Raw genomic sequence first — 17,120 nt, 5'->3', positions numbered from 1 at the left:
CTTTAAACCTGCTACATTCAACACATGTAGTTTGAGTAATTACTATCAGCCCAACATTTAATAGATCCCTGACCATGACTTGCACATTTTTAAAAAGAAGTCCTAGTTTTAGCTTATCTGTTTTTATGAACTACATTGAATACATCTCAGCAATTCAATACTTAAAGTAAATGTTAACCTTTATGCAATGTTTTTTATTAGTATTATTATTTGAAATATGATGACAACAGATTTATGTACAACCTGTAACTTTATTAGTACAAATTAATAAATTTAACAGAAAGACAGCTCCTCGAAGATGTTCAGAGGATATAGTGTAGTGCCACGAGCTCACAGCAGGCAGTACAGTTATAAATTACCAATGAGTACACAACCATGAAACAATAACAACAGTACTCATATCAACAATAATAATAATAAAGCTACAAATTCTAACAGAGGCAGTAGTCAGTACAGTATCGGCATGCTGCAATATATATATGCAGGTGTAGCTGTGTACATTAGATTGCAGCTAGTTTAAGGGAAAAAAGTTAAATTGAGTTAAAAGTTTAGTAAGTGGCAGTGGCTAGTTTTAATCATTTAATATATACTAGCACGCAAAGCTTTCAATTAATTTTCTCTATATTTATTACAAGAATTAATATCTAAATGAAGAGAGATTCTGGTTTAAAGTCATTAAAACATGTTACAGTGTAAAACAACCCCCTGTGGTGTTCGATAGGAAATAATTAGTAGCTGCTAAAACCGTATCTGCTGAAACATCTACAGGAAAGCAATTACAAAACACACGTCCATTACGAAACATGCTTGTAATTAGAGATCTTTACAGTTAACACAAGGTTGCTAACGAGTTTTCTGCAATCACGAAATACGGCAAACGATCAGAAGATTTTGCTCCCGACAACAAAAAAAAACCTTAAACTGTATGATGTATGGTCACAGATTTTACGCAATACTGATTACTAGGTGGAAAATGATCACGCTATCTTTCTACCGTCTCTCTATGTGAGTAGCATCAGATAAGAGGCTTTACACTGTAGTACAAGACATACTATGAGAGCCTAATAGTTGTCACTACATAACAGATGTCGCTACGGCCATGCTTCTCATTCTGTTCTAGCTGGTCATACTCAGGTTACAAGAGTTTGTCTGTATAATGGATACACTTGTAGTGTGTAGTGAAATGGAATGGACAGTATGAGGCTGGGTGGAGTAAGAAGGAAGACCTTGGTGAAAGAATAGAATCGTAGCCTGTCTTCTTACTTTCTGCCTTCCAACTATTCTTATCAACCAGCCTTGACAACTTATATAGTGTCGTTCAGTAGCGTATTAGACTGAAGGAGAGAAACAAATGTGCACAATGTCAATTAAATATTGATACTTTGCATCGCTTTAGATAATGAGAAAGAAACATTGTGACAGAGAAAGACAGGTAGAGATTTAGCAGGACACCTCCATGGTTTGAGGCCGGGCTTGGTTGTCGTTGCCGGGGCTGGCAGGTGCGCCCTCGGGTTGGGCGTTGTTTTGAGTGCGGCTGCGTGCCCCTTCCACCGAGTTCATGCTGGAGGCCGAGTGGGTACGAGAGCGTGCCAGACGTGTCATGCTGGCAGTAGGAACTAAGGAAGAGAAAAAAAAGAAACAAAACAGCGCAAAGAATGAATTCCAGATTGTTTAATTAATTCCGTACTTCAAATACACATTTCTGAAGTGTAGTGTGGCTTGGTGGTGGATCTGGAAAGTGGAGAATGGGCAATATAGCATTCGTGGCATTTCACTTGTGATGGTGCTCCGTTATCAGGGAGAATAATGAGTAGAACAGGTGAAGGCCCTATCATCAGCAATCAAGGAGACTTACACACTGTTGATATATCGGCATGGAATCCAAAAATGTACTGCTGCATGACTTGGCCAAAGATGGAAGAGACTAAGGCTCTTGTAGAGGATAATGCCAAATATAGAATTACCTGATAGGTTCTCATTTTTCATTTTCTTGGTAGACTGTTGTTGCATAACATTAAAACCACCTTTATGTTTCTATACACAATGTCCATTTTATCAGCTCTACTTACCATATAGAAGCACTTTGTAGTTCTACAATTACTGACTGTAGTCCATCTGTTTCTCTACATACTTTAACATCCTTTTACTCTGTTCTTCAATGATCAGGACCACGACAGAGCAGGTATTATTTAGGTTGTGGATCATTCTCAGCACTGCAGTGACACCGACATGGTGGTGGTGTGTTAGTGTGTGTTATGCTGGTATGAGTGGATCAGACACAGCAGTGCTGCTGGAGTTCTTAAACACCTCACTGTCCCTGCTGGACTGAGAGTAGTCCACCAACCAAAAATATCCAGCCAACAGCATCCTGTGACCACTGATGAAGGTCTAGAAGATGACCAACTCAAACAGCAGCAATAGATGAGCGATCGTCTCCGACTTCACATCTACAAGGTGGACCAACTAGGTAGGAGTGTCTAATAGAGTGGACAGTGGGTGGACACGGTATTTACAAACTCCTGCAGCACTGCTGTGTCTGATCCACTCATACCAGCACAACACACACTAACACACCACCACCATGTCAGTGTCACTGCAGTGCTGAGAATGATCCAGCACCTAAATAATACCTGCTCTGTGGTGGTCCTGGGAGAGTCCTGACCATTGAAGAACAGCATGAAAGGGCGCTAACAAAGCATGCAGAGAAACAGATGGACTACAGTCAGTAATTGGAGAACTACAAAGTGCTTCTATATGGTAAATGGAGCTGATAAAAAAGACAGAGTGTAGAAACAAGGAGGTGGTTTTACTGTTATGGCTGATGCAAATTAAATTCAACATTTCAATTGAGATTGACTGATTTTTTCTTTTTCCAATGTAAAGTCTCAGTCAGCATCCGAATAGTAAGAGTGGCCTTCCAACATTGCTTACACAGCAGGATATCAGAAGCACCGTTTTCGAACTTGAGGTTAAAAGAATTGTTGGCCACCTCAAACAACCAAACATTTTTTCGATTCCACCAGCCAAACCCATGATGGTCAAATGCTGGTAAGTGTGTAAGCACGCCTTGTGTCTTCGCATCTGTGGCCATAAGATCAGAACCCTAAGTTTTATTAACTGTCATTATTCTCACATGAAGGAAAAAAAATCCCTGGTTAGGATCAAGTTCCAATTCATTTTTACATTAGCCGAAAAAATGAATATTCAGGAATTGCATGTGACAATGCGGGGATTCCATGTAGAAATGCAGCATGCAGAAGAGCTTGGGTTCAAGTCAAAACATTCCATCAAAGAGACAGAAAAGAGCAAAAGTAGTGATACCTCTGATAACCTTCTCCCAGTGTGCTCACGCACACCTTCTCAACATGACAAAAAAAGACAGCGTACTGGAGAAATGACCATTATCATGCTTTTAAGACAGCGATGCAAAAACAGAAATGAACATAATGTGACGAACTAAATAGCATGAGCTGAGAAAACGAAAGACAGACAGACAGACAGACAGAGACAGACAGACAGGAAGGAGAAAAGTGATATGCTAGATGAACAGACGATAACAGAACAAGACACTGAAAGTGTGGCCTAAAGTGTTGTCTGAACTCCTGGTACCTGCTTCGCTGTTCAGGTGGCTGAGGAGCACATGGGGGACTGTTCACATTTGACGGAGGGGGCAGAGAGGAAAAGGAGAGAGCAGAGAGACGAGGGAAACAGAGGTGTTACTAGTAGGACTTTTTTTTAAATATATAAAACTGAAGAAAGGCAAAGGTAAGAATATAAGAATTAATAGGAGGAAAATAGGAGAAAGTGTAGGTGTCAACGTGGATTTGTAGCCACCTGTAAAAATGTAGAATAATTCTTAGCCGGTACTATACCACAACCTAAGTGTTCTCCCAATCTAGTCATATCCAATTACCCAGCTGTATCTCCAATACTGCTGCAGACCCCTATCATGACCGAGCAGGGCCTCCTCAGACACGTGTGCAATAAATAGCAAGCACTTCTTTTGACCTGCATGAAGCTGGTTCACACCAGAAATCAGTATCGCATACAGAGAATCACGCACTGATCTCTATTATTCCCCGTCTCCGTGCAGGCGCTTTCAACTAGCCCCCAGAGGCCGTAACTGCAGCAGCTATAAGTAAACCCTGTTTGTGTAGGCGCACGGTCAGCCGAGGTTCGAACTAGAGTTCTCAGCCGTGGTGGGTTAGCGCCCTAATTAACCTAATAATAATAACCTTTTAATGATTACACATAAACAGACAAACAGACTTAACAACATGGACTACACAAACATGTCACCAGTTTTTCTTAGCTTTACATAAAAAAAACACACCTCCTACCCAGTCATCTTTGTTCGAAAACATAACCAAATAGGGCTTCCGCGAAGTGGTCGGTAAAAATGCGTCGATGTCAATATTTTAAGTCAAAGCATCGTTTTTAAAACTATGCTTTTTAATTTCTACAAGGTTTTCATTCACATGATTTCCCTCAGCACTACTTGCTGCGTGCATGACCCAAGTCGTATTTGGTCCGGTCACTGGTTGCCGGCATTAAGCGCAGTCTTATAAAATGGCACAAAACTAAAAGGTGGTTTGTACACTGCAAAGCTTTGATGGTACCACAGCAGCACTAGCGCGATGTTGCACGTCTATATTGTTTCATTAAACTTCTTAATAACGGAGATCCTAGAATACCGTATTCCGTAGCGAGTTCAGTTAGGACGCATTTTACTTCTATATTGTTTCATTAAGCTTCTTAATCTTAGAGATCCTAGAATACCGCAAATTTGCAGTTGCCGCGGCAATCAAAGTGCAAAAAGCTTCTCATGTGACTGCGCCTTAACACTTACCACTTTGTTTCCATCGTTTACAATTTGAAGCAAGTTTTGAGTGAATGTGTAGGTTAGAATCTGGGCTCATTCTGTCATTACTGTACGTTGGACTTAATGAGACGTGCCCACCTCTAACTGTTTTATTTCTGCTTTAAGTTTAAGCACTTTGCTTTGTGTACAGAACGCCATAAACACGTTGCACTTTGTTTAATATGAAGCACTTGAGAATTTGATAATATGGACATAAACCCCATTTACATTTAGTTCTGTGCCATATTATTACGCCATACAGTTTGTTGTTAAAATAAAAGAAGCGTAAATGAAATTCTGAATTAAATTTTTTTAATTAGATTAATCGACTAATTGATCAAATAGTCTATAAATTAATCGATAGAAAGATAGTCGTTAGTGGCAGCCCTATAACCAAATAATAAGAATTAATTAACGTAAAAAAAAAATACCTATTGGGACAGCAAATCAAAAATTTCTAAAGTAAAGAATAAACGGCTGCCAGATCTTATAAAACATGTCTGCACAAACCCTAGGACTAGAAGTGCTTTTCTCTAAACTGAGAAAAAAAGACCCTATCTTTTAAACAAGTATTAAGACTTCCAGCTAATAAGGATCCTTTGTTTTGCCAACAATAAAGCAAAAGCGATGGCGTCCATATCACAGGTATTACATGTAGAAGGACCACCGGGTACACCAAAGATTGCCAACAGAGGACAAGGGCGCAGCGGTAAAAACACGCTCTGGAACCAGAGCTGGGACCTAGAATACGTTGTATCGAGTCTCAGCTCTGCCTGCCGGCTGGGCTGAGCAACCACATCAACAACGATTGGCCTGTTGTTCAGACAGGGGTGGGATTAAGCCGGATGGGGTCTCTGTCTCATGACTAATGCAATTACGACCTCAGCTGGCTGATTGACGGCGCCTGCACAGAGATGGGAAAAGAGTGCTCTCAGGGTGTGTCTCTCCGTACACAGTGCTGAGCTGCACTGCACTCGTCAAAGTGTAGGTGACGAGATGCATACGGCATGCTGCCCACGTGTCGGAGGGGGCGTGGGTTAGCATTGGTGGAGAGGAAGCATGACGCAATCAGGCAATTGGACGCGCTAAAAAGGGAGAAAAAGGGGAGAAAATGCATAAACAACCCAGAACCTTTCTACATGTTTCTACATGACTAAAACATGTAATAGGTCTGCAGGATCTGATATTTGGGAACATTTTTGCAAGCCTAGCACTACTAAAATAGGCCCTATGTACTATTTTGAGCTGTATCTGACCTAGTTGAGCACAGCCTCTCCTCCCACCTGGCCTTAGTCAGAGATATTATCATTAAAGAGACTTATGATGCAGCTGTAAGTAACCGATAGCAAACCCTGATAGCAAATTAAGTATCTTATGACTTATTGGTAGTGTCTAATTTAAAGTCCATCTTCAGGCATGTATTAGGGAGGTGAGAAATACTGAGTACCAAAAAAAGGACACACACAAACATATAACTTGAGAAACCAGTACTTACTTGGCACACCATCATGCAACCACAACCCATCACATAAATCATTTCCAGCTAGTTTGACTGCAACAATTCCCCTAACTGCAGAAGATGCAGTCACATGGTTCAGTTGTGGTTTATTGTTGCTGTCTCTTTAGATAGTCTTTTGTTAGAAGGCATGAACAGAAAGCACCACCAACAGTCTGTACAGTGCTGGAATGTACCAGAGGCCCCGCCAGATCATCAAAAAGGACCTAATTTTACATTTAACATGATTATTTTGGAAAAACTGTTAAATTACACATCCATAGAGCACGGTTTCACTCAAAATATGCCAAAAACAAAGGTTTTTTAGAAAGTTTTGCATTAAAATCTGAGCAAAACATCTGAGTGGTTTACTCAGATTTGGAAATTACCAAATGAAACTCATAAAATCCACCAAACAACAACAAAATCCCCACAAAAAAACAATCTGAAAAGACTATACCAATCTATACATTATCAATAAGAAGCAATTAATTTGGTTTGTAGATGTTTTACGGGACAGTGGTAGCTTAGTGGGTAGAGCTTTGGGCTTTCAACTAAAAGGCTGAGAGTTGGAATCCCAGCTCTGCCATGCAGCCACTGTTGGGCCTTTGAGCAAGGCCCCTAACCCTCTTTGCTTCAGGGGCGGCGTACAATAGCTGACCCTGCGCTCTGACCCTAGCTTGTAACTTGATACACCAGATTGCCATTCACCTTTAGGCTAAGTGGGTAACTTTCCCCCTTCTTGACACAAGGATGTCTCAATAAATGTTTGGTCGCTATAAAAAGGTGGCCGCTCAGGTCGTGCAGCGGTAAAAACACAAGCTAGCACACCGGCGCTGGGATCTCGAATACATCATATCAAATCCCAGCTCTGCCATCTGGCTGGGCTGAGCGGCCACGTGAACAATGATTGGCCTGTTGGTCATATAGGCGTGGGGTAGTAGTAAGCCTGATGTGACTACGACCTGATTGATGGCGCCTGCGCAGGGGCGGGGAAGGAGTGCGTTGATCAGGGTGTGTCTCTCCGTACACAGGGCTGATCCGCATTAGCACTGTTACAGTGTGTTACAGTGTGAAGAGGGCACGCTTTAACATTTATTTCCTATATTCACACTAACGATCCAAGTTATGTCAGTAATCTCACAGTATACTTGGCATAAATGCAACTTGGCAACAAATCAGAGCTAATACCAGTCCAGCAGTTCCAAGATTATAATAACAATATAAGAGTATAAGAGGTGCAATTGGAAATATTCAACCCCCTCTACTATTATGGTGATATGTATAGAATTCAAGGAAAAGTCTTATGCCAAGTTCACACTACACGACTTTCCAAGTCGTCAGGTCGCTGTACAGTTCACACTACACGACTGAATCTCTTGCACTCGGGAGTCCTTCAGTCAGTGTATATTTCACACTACACGACTGATCGGCGATAGGGGGTTTCACACTACACGATCCATCACCAACTGGAATCGCAGGCGAGCTTCTCTGGTCTCCCTTTTTTTTTCTTCTTTACAAAAACACACGTGAGAAGTGACGAGGGTTTTAATGATACCACGTCCAAAAATGCACGTCAACAAATAGCGAGAGATCAAAGTGTTTGTGTTCTGATGTGCAGCGTAAAATCAAAGAGAGAAAATAAATGAATCTGAGTGGATTTGGCAACACGAACAGTATATGGCTTGTTCTGTAGTAAGTTGGAGGTTAATTAATAATTTTGCAATGCAGCGTGGGTGTTATGTTTTGTAGAGGACGATCAAGTCAGAAATACTGTAAAACGTGTGTGTGCCGGTGTGTCCTGATATAAACTATATTAATTAAGCCCCTGCCCCAGTGTTTACACTTCCCTCCTGCGTTTCCCCTCACGCTGTATCCTGTGTTCTCATTGGCTGTTCGACATGTTACTCATTCCCAGTCGCACATCTGAGATCAGATATCTGACCTGCTAGAAAACTCGATCCAGTCGCCGAGCGGTCGGCGAGCCGGTCGGGTCGAGTTGTTGGATAGTTCACACTTAGCGATCGAGAGCCGAGTTTTGATCGCCGAGTGAACGCCGAGTTGCTCCCGAGCCGGAAAATCAAGCGCCGACCAGTCGCCGAGCGAAAATCAGGGCAAAAATCGTGTAGTGTGAACTAGGCATTAGTAAACAGTCACTTTCTAAACTGATTATCCTAATCAGGGTCGCAGGGGGTGCTGGAGCCTATCCAAGCTCTCAGTGGGTGCAAGGCAGTCTCCATAAACAGAAATTTTGTTCTCTAAACAAATACCCATGTGCACTATTATTCAGTCCCCATCCTCGGTACCTGGTGGAACTTCTGTTATCCTTGAAAAGCTCTAATAACCGATTTTATTAACTGCTGGCAAGCTTATGACACCCGTTCGTCTTAATGCCTAGTTGACACTACTCGATTTTTGCCCTGATTTTTGCTCGCCAACAGGGCACCGCTAGATGCACTGCCTCTAAGGCAAATCGGCGTTCACTCGGGGATCGAAACTCTGCTCTCGACCGCTATGTGTGAACTGTTTAACGACTCGATCCGAACGGCTCGCCAAGCACTATATCTAGCATGCTAAAAATCTGGACCTGTCGGCGACTGGCAGTGAGTGCGGTGTCGAACTACAGTGTCGCCCTTGGCTTGCTCAATAGGGGTTTTTGGTCTGTTGGTCCTGGATTCTGTAAAGTTGCTGAAACTCATATTATTATTCGAAAATAATAGGCAGTGCCTGTAGGAAAGGATGACCAAAATATGTGGGCGGGGCCTTCAAACGCTGTGTAAGGACCCTGATTGGCAGATAGAGGCGCCTTTGCAGAGTGCATGGGTGAAAAAGGGTTCCGTTAAGGGCTGCACGCGGGTCGGAGGAAGCGTGAACAGCAATACACCCTCTTCTGTTTTCATACTTATTTCTTTATGGTTAATTTGACTGGTTAATTATATTAATAGCACATATATGCAAAATGCAATATGTTCCCATGAAATCATGTATTTATTAACTATGTATGTACAAGAGTCAGATGGAAAAAGCTGCAGGTGCGACTTATTTCCACTGCCTACACGGCACTGCAATCATTCCTAAGGGTTTTTCTATTCTATGGAAACCTGCCTACTATGGCATATATGAGAATTACCACAGTTATACACCTTCACATTATAAGCCTGAATAAATATTCTATTCATTAATTAAATTGAAGCAAAAGACTAATATTTTAGTACTCTGTATTGTAAAGCATGTAGATTGTAATCATTTCTTTACGTAAATAATAACTTATTTACATCGACTAGGCATAACATTATGACCACTGACAGTTGAAGTGGGTGGGGATATATTAGGCAGCAAGTGAACATTTTATCCTCAAAGTTGATGTGTTAGAAGCAGGAAAAATGTAAGGATTTGAGCGAGTTTGACAAGGGCCAAATTGTGATGGCTAGACGACTGGTTCAGAGCATCCCCAAAACTGCAGCTCTTGTAGGGTGTTCCTGAGCTGCAGTGGTCAATATCTGGTAAAAGTGGTGCAAGGAAGGAACAGTGGTCATAGGCAGCCAAGGCTCATTGATGCACGTGGGGAGTGAAGGCTGGCCCGTGTGGTCCGATCCAACAGACGAGCTACTGTAGCTCAGACTGCTGAAGAAGTTAATGCTGGTTCTGACAGAAAGGTGTCAGAATACACAGTGCATCACAGCTGAAGGGCTGTTTTGGCAGCAAATGTGGAAGCAACACAATATTACAAAGGTAGTCATAATGTTATGACTAATCAGTGTACACACTGATATGCCAAAATATGTAAGTGCAGAACTGACAAGCAGAGCGCACCGACGACAGAGCCGCTGAGATTCAAACCCCAGACCTGTGGTAGTGGGCCAGCATATTTTACAGCTGCGCCAACATACTATTTTACAGTTTGTAGAGAACTAATTTGACCTACTATTTGAGTGTGATTTGAGACAGCTTAACTGAACTGCTATAGTTACTTTGTGGCCCCATCTTTATGAGTCTGATAGCGCCTAAAGAGTCTTTGTTTCCACCCACATTTAATTACATTTAAATTATATGCAGCAAAGCTCTAAGATATCTAGGAATGCATACGCTTCAAAATTGCGCAGCAGCCTCTTAGCCCATGGCACCTTTAAGCTTGCTTGGCTGTGAATAGTCAAACATGATTGCATTAATGCGCAATCATCTTGCTGTGTATATATACAGGGTGGGCCATTTATAAGGATATACCTAAATAAAATGGGAATGGTTGGTGATATTAACTTCCTGTTTGTGGCACATTAGTATATGGGAGGGGGAAAACTTTTCAAGATGGGTGGTGACCATGGCGGCCATTTTGAAGTCGGCCATTTTGGATCCAACTTTAGTTTTTTCAATGGGAAGAGGGTCATGTGACACATCAAACTTATTGAGAATTTCACAAGAAAAACAATGGTGTGCTTGGTTTTAACGTAACTTTATTCTTTCATGAGTTATTTACAAGCTTCTCTTTGTTTACAGCCATTGACATGTCGCAGAGGTTAACACGTGAGGAGCGGATAGAAATTGTGTTGATGTCTGGTGAACGCAGTACCCGGGTCATTGCAGCAGATTTCAATGCAAGACAACCTACGAGACCACCCATCTCCCATGCTACAGTTAGCAAACTGCTTGCCAAGTTTCGTGAAACTGGTTCAGTGTTGGATTTGCCAAAATGTGGACGCATGAAAACTGTCACTAATGAAGAAACATCAGTGGCTGTCCTAGCTTCATTCAGCAAGAGCCCACAGTGTAGCACTCGCCACATGTCACTGGAGAGTGGCATCAGTCGAACATCCCTTTGGCGGATATTAGCTACTCACAAATGGCACCCTTACAAACTCCAGCTGCTGCAGCATCTCAACGAGGATGACCCAGATCGGCGCACTGAATTTGCAGAATGGGCAAAACAAAAATTGGAACAGGACCCTCAGTTTACACTGAACATTTTGTTCAGTGATGAGGCAAACTTTTATGTGAATGGTGAAGTTAACAAACAAAACCACCGCTATTGGTTGGAACACAAAAATTGATGGTATGGTGTGGTATATGGGGTACAAAGATAGTGGGGCCATTCTTCATCAATGGAAACCTCAAGGCCACTGGATATTTGAAATTGTTACATGATGATGTGTTTCCCTCTTTATGCACTGAAGCTGGCACGTTCCCTGAGTTTTTCCAGCAAGATGGTGCACCACCACATTATGGGTGTCAGGTCCGAGCATTCCTAGATGAACAGTTTCCTGGAAAGTGGATTGGTCGTCGTGGGCCAGTTGAATGGCCCCCAAGGTCTCCCGATCTGACCCCCTTAGACTTTTATCTTTGGGGTCATCTGAAGGCAATTGTCTATGCTGTGAAGATACGAGATGTGCAGCACCTGAAACTACGGATACTGGAAGCCTGTGCTAGCATTTCTTCTGTGGTGTTGCTATCAGTGTGTGAAGAGTGGGAGAAGAGGGTTGCATTGACAATCCAACACAATGGGCAGCACTTTGAACACATTTTATAAGTGGTCAGAAACTTGTAAATAACTCATGAAAGAATAAAGTTACGTTAAAACCAAGCACACCATTGTTTTTCTTGTGAAATTCTCAATGAGTTTGATGTGTCACATGACCCTCTTCCCATTGAAAAAACTAAAGTTGGATCCAAAATGGCCGACTTCAAAATGGCCGCCATGGTCACCACCCATCTTGAAAAGTTTCCCCCCTCCCATATACTAATGTGCCACAAACAGGAAGTTAATATCACCAACCATTCCCATTTTATTTAGGTGTATCCATACAAATGGCCCACCCTGTATATACAGTATATACAGTGTATCACAAAAGTGAGTACACCCCTCACATTTCTGCAAATATTTTATTATATCTTTTCATGGGACGACACTATAGACATGAAACTTGGATATAATTTAGAGTAGTCAGTGTACAACTTGTATAGCAGTGTAGATTTACTGTCTTCTGAAAATAACTCAACACACAGCCATTAATGTCTAAATGGCTGGCAACATAAGTGAGTACACCCCACAGTGAACATGTCCAAATTGTGCCCAAAGTGTCAATATTTTGTGTGACCACCATTATTATCACTGCCTTAACCCTCCTGGGCATGGAATTCACCAGAGCTGCACAGGTTGCTACTGAAATCCTCTTCCACTCCTCCATGATGACATCACGGAGCTGGTGGATGTTAGACACCTTGAACTCCTCCACCTTCCACTTGAGGATGTGCCACAGGTGCTCAATTGGGTTTAGTCCATCACCTTTACCTTCAGCTTCCTCAGCAAGGCAGTTGTCATCTTGGAGGTTGTGTTTGGGGTCGTTATCCTGTTGGAAAACTGCCATGAGGCCCAGTTTTCGAAGGGAGGGGATCATGCTCTGTTTCAGAATGTCACAGTACATGTTGGAATTCATGTTTCCCTCAATGAACCGCAGCTCCCCAGGGCCAGCAACACTCATGCAGCCCAAGACCATGATGCTACCACCACCATGCTTGACTGTAGGCAAGATACAGTTGTCTTGGTACTTCTCACCAGGGCGCCGCCACACATGCTGGACACCATCTGAGCCAAACAAGTTTATCTTGGTCTCGTCAGACCACAGGGCATTCCAGTAATCCATGTTCTTGGACTGCTTGTCTTCAGCAAACTGTTTGCTGGCTTTCTTGTGCGTCAGCTTCCTTCTGGGATGACGACCATGCAGACCAAGTTGATGCAGTGTGCGGCGTATGGTCTGAGCACTGACAGGCTGACCTCCCACGTCTTCAACCTCTGCAGCAATGCTGGCAGCACTCATGTGTCTATTTTTTAAAGCCAACCTCTGGATATGACGCCAAACACGTGGACTCAACTTCTTTGGTCGACCCTGGCGAAGCCTGTTCCGAGTGGAACCTGTCCTGGAAAACTGCTGTATGACCTTGGCCACCATGCTGTAGCTCAGTTTCAGGGTGTTAGCAATCTTCTTAAAGCCCAGGCCATCTTTGTGGAGAGCAACAATTCTATTTCTCACATCCTCAGAGAGTTCTTAGCCATGAGGTGCCATGTTGAATATCCAGTGGCCAGTATGAGAGAATTGTACCCAAAACACCAAATTTAACAGCCCTGCTCCCCATTTACACCTGGGATTTTGACACATGACACCAGGGAGGGACAACGACACATTTGGGCACAATTTGGACATGTTCACTGTGGGGTGTACTCACTTATGTTGCCAGCCATTTAGACATTAATGGCTGTGTGTTGAGTTATTTTCAGAAGACAGTAAATCTACACTGCTATACAAGCTGTACACTGACTACTCTAAGTTATATCCAAGTTTCATGTCTATAGTGTTGTCCCATGAAAAGATATAATGAAATATTTGCAGAAATGTGAGGGGTGTACTCACTTTTGTGATACACTGTATACGTATATATATACAGTGTATCACAAAAGTGAGTACACCCCTCACATTTCTGCAAATATTTCATTATATCTTTTCATGGGACAACACTATAGAAATGAAACTTGGATATAACTTAGAGTAGTCAGTGTACAACTTGTATAGCAGTGTAGATTTACTGTCTTCTGAAAATAACTCAACACACAGCCATTAATGTCTAAATGGCTGGCAACATAAGTGAGTACACCCCACAGTGAACATGTCCAAATTGTGCCCAAAGTGTCAATATTTTGTGTGACCACCATTATTATCCAGCACTGCCTTAACCCTCCTGGGCATGGAATTCACCAGAGCTGCACAGGTTGCTACTGGAATCCTCTTCCACTCCTCCATGATGACATCACGGAGCTGGTGGATGTTAGACACCTTGAACTCCTCCACCTTCCACTTGAGGATGCGCCACAGGTGCTCAATTGGGTTTAGTCCATCACCTTTACCTTCAGCTTCCTCAGCAAGGCAGTTGTCATCTTGGAGGTTGTGTTTGGGGTCGTTATCCTGTTGGAAAACTGCCATGAGGCCCAGTTTTCGAAGGGAGGGGATCATGCTCTGTTTCAGAATGTCACAGTACATGTTGGAATTCATGTTTCCCTCAATGAATTGCAGCTCCCCAGTGCCAGCAACACTCATGCAGCCCAGGACCATGATGCTACCACCACCATGCTTGACTGTAGGCAAGATACAGTTGTCTTGGTACTTCTCACCAGGGCGCCGCCACACATGCTGGACACCATCTGAGCCAAACAAGTTTATCTTGGTCTCGTCAGACCACAGGGCATTCCAGTAATCCATGTTCTTGGACTGCTTGTCTTCAGCAAACTGTTTGCGGGCTTTCTTGTGCGTCAGCTTCCTTCTGGGATGACGACCATGAAGACCGAGTTGATGCAGTGTGCGGCGTATGGTCTGAGCACTGACAGGCTGACCTCCCACGTCTTCAACCTCTGCAGCAATGCTGGCAGCACTCATGTGTCTATTTTTTAAAGCCAACCTCTGGATATGACGCCGAACACGTGGACTCAACTTCTTTGGTCGACCCTGGCGAAGCCTGTTCCGAGTGGAACCTGTCCTGGAAAACCGCTGTATGACCTTGGCCACCATGCTGTAGCTCAGTTTCAGGGTGTTAGCAATCTTCTTATAGCCCAGGCCATCTTTGTGGAAAGCAACAATTTTATTTCTCGCATCCTCAGAGAGTTCTTTGCCATGAGGTGCCATGTTGAATATCCAGTGGCCAGTATGAGAGAATTGTACCCAAAACACCAAATTTAACAGCCCTGCTCCCCATTTACACCTGGGGCCTTGACACATGACACCAGGGAGGGACAACGACACATTTGGGCACAATTTGGACATGTTCACTGTAGGGTGTACTCACTTATGTTGCCAGCTATTTAGACATTAATGGCTGTGTGTTGAGTTATTTTCAGAAGACAGTAAATCTACACTGCTATACAAGCTGTACACTGACTACTCTAAGTTATATCCAAGTTTCATGTCTATAGTGTTGTCCCATGAAAAGATATAATGAAATTTTTGCAGAAATGTGAGGGGTGTACTCACTTTTGTGATACACTGTATATATATATATATATATATATATATATATATATATATATATATATATATATATATATATATATATATATATATATATATATTTATACACACACACTGATCAGGCGTAACATTATGACCACCTTCCTAATATTGTGTTGGTCCCCCTTTTGCTGCCAAAACAGCCCTGCAACTGTGATGCACTGTGTATTGACACCTTTCTATCAGAACCAGCATTAACTTCAGCAATTTAATTTGAGCTACAGTAGCTCGTCTGTTGGATCGGACCACATGGGCCAGCCTTCACTCCCCACATGCATTAATGAACCTTGGCCGCCCATGACCCTGTCGCTTGTTTACCACTTTCCTTCCTTGGACCACTTTTGATAGATACTGACCACTGCATACTGGGAACACCCCACAAGAGTTGCAGTTTTGGAGATGCTCTGACCCAGTCGTCTAGCCATCACATTTTGGCCCTTGTCAAACTCGCTCAAATCCTCACACTTGTCCATTTTTCCTGCTTCTAACACATCAACTTTGAGGATAAAATGTTCACTTGCTGCCTAATATATCCCACCCACTAACAGGTGCCATGATGAAGAGATAATCAGTGTTATGCCTCATAATGTTATGCCTCATTAAAGTAAATATATTTTATTAACCAAAGCTGATGTATAATGTAAATTTTAATCCTATATATTTTTAAAAAGCAGACTAGAAATCCCCCCATTTCAAAAATAAGTATTAGATTTCATAACAAATCAAGAACAGGACCCTTACAAGTGTATGTAAACTTCTGACCTCAACAGCATTTGAAATCAGAACGTAAAAGGGGATGAAAAGCGTGCGAGAGAAAAAAGAGGATGGGGGTGGGGTGTAAAGTTTTGTTCCACACAGGCCATGCAGCACAGCATTCTGGTAGAGTAAAGCTGCGGTACTTACACCCTGAAGCTCGCATCACTGCACAGCCACACAGGAGACAAAGCTTTGTGTTAGTTGGGTGCTAGAGAAAGCTCGTCCGGCTCTGTCCCAAACTTAGACTCTAACAGTCCCTAAGAGCTGCAATGAAACCTGCTTAGTTGTTCTTTTCGTTGGCTAAGTCTTAACCAAGAGCTGAATTAGAGGACTTTCCCTTCCACATTGCAGAGGTTAGGGATGTAGCACCATTATGACCTAAAAAATATGTGGAAAATGTTAAAAAATGCCCCCTTTGTACCAGAGGAGAAGTCTACTGTACTGTACTGTGTTTACTGTACCTTATAGTAAAATTTGGGCTTAGTATTTGTTCACGGGCTGTATGTAGGTCAATGTAAAATGTGATGCATTTTCTCCCGATTTTTAGCACGTCCAATTTTTTACCCAATTGCGTTATGCTTCCTTTCTACTGGAGCTGACCCCCGCCCCACAGCGAACTGACACACCCCCTCCGACAAGTGTGCAGTACCCGACTGCATCTTTTCACCTGCACGAGCCGAGTTCATATGTGGATCAGCTTTGTGTACAAAGAGACTCACCCTGATCCAGCCAGCAGAGGTCGTAATTGCATCAGGTATGAGGTCCCGGCTTCGCCTTACCCACCCTGTATGAACAACAACAATCGTTGTTCGTATAGCCACCCAGCCCAGCCGGATGGCAGAGCTGAGATTCGATACGATGTATTCGAAATCCCAGCTCTGGTGTGCTAGTGTATTTTACCGCTGCGCCACCTGAGCGGCCCGATCTGATCTTTTTTTTAATGAGGTGTTTACAGTATCTTACT

The 17,120-nt window shown here is 42.7% G+C and overlaps 1 protein-coding gene across 2 annotated transcripts in view; it reads right to left on the bottom strand.

Moving 5' to 3' along the window:
* Positions 1 to 231: 231 nt before the first annotated feature.
* Positions 232 to 17,120, bottom strand: part of ndrg3b (ndrg family member 3b) — a 91,435-nt gene continuing 74,546 nt past the window's right edge. For both annotated transcript variants that reach the window (XM_063014997.1, XM_063014998.1), the window contains 2 exons: positions 1,453 to 1,616; positions 232 to 1,334 (listed from right to left, as the gene is read on the bottom strand). In XM_063014997.1, the coding sequence (XP_062871067.1) occupies positions 1,305 to 1,334; positions 1,453 to 1,616 (194 nt within the window). In that variant the 3' untranslated portion in view covers positions 232 to 1,304. The remainder of the gene's footprint in view (positions 1,335 to 1,452; positions 1,617 to 17,120) is intronic.

The sequence above is a fragment of the Trichomycterus rosablanca genome, chromosome 19, assembly GCF_030014385.1.
Source record: "Trichomycterus rosablanca isolate fTriRos1 chromosome 19, fTriRos1.hap1, whole genome shotgun sequence".
NCBI lineage: Eukaryota > Metazoa > Chordata > Actinopteri > Siluriformes > Trichomycteridae > Trichomycterus > Trichomycterus rosablanca.
Note: the sequence above shows the minus strand (reverse complement) of the source record. Positions and strands in the feature narration are given on the sequence as shown.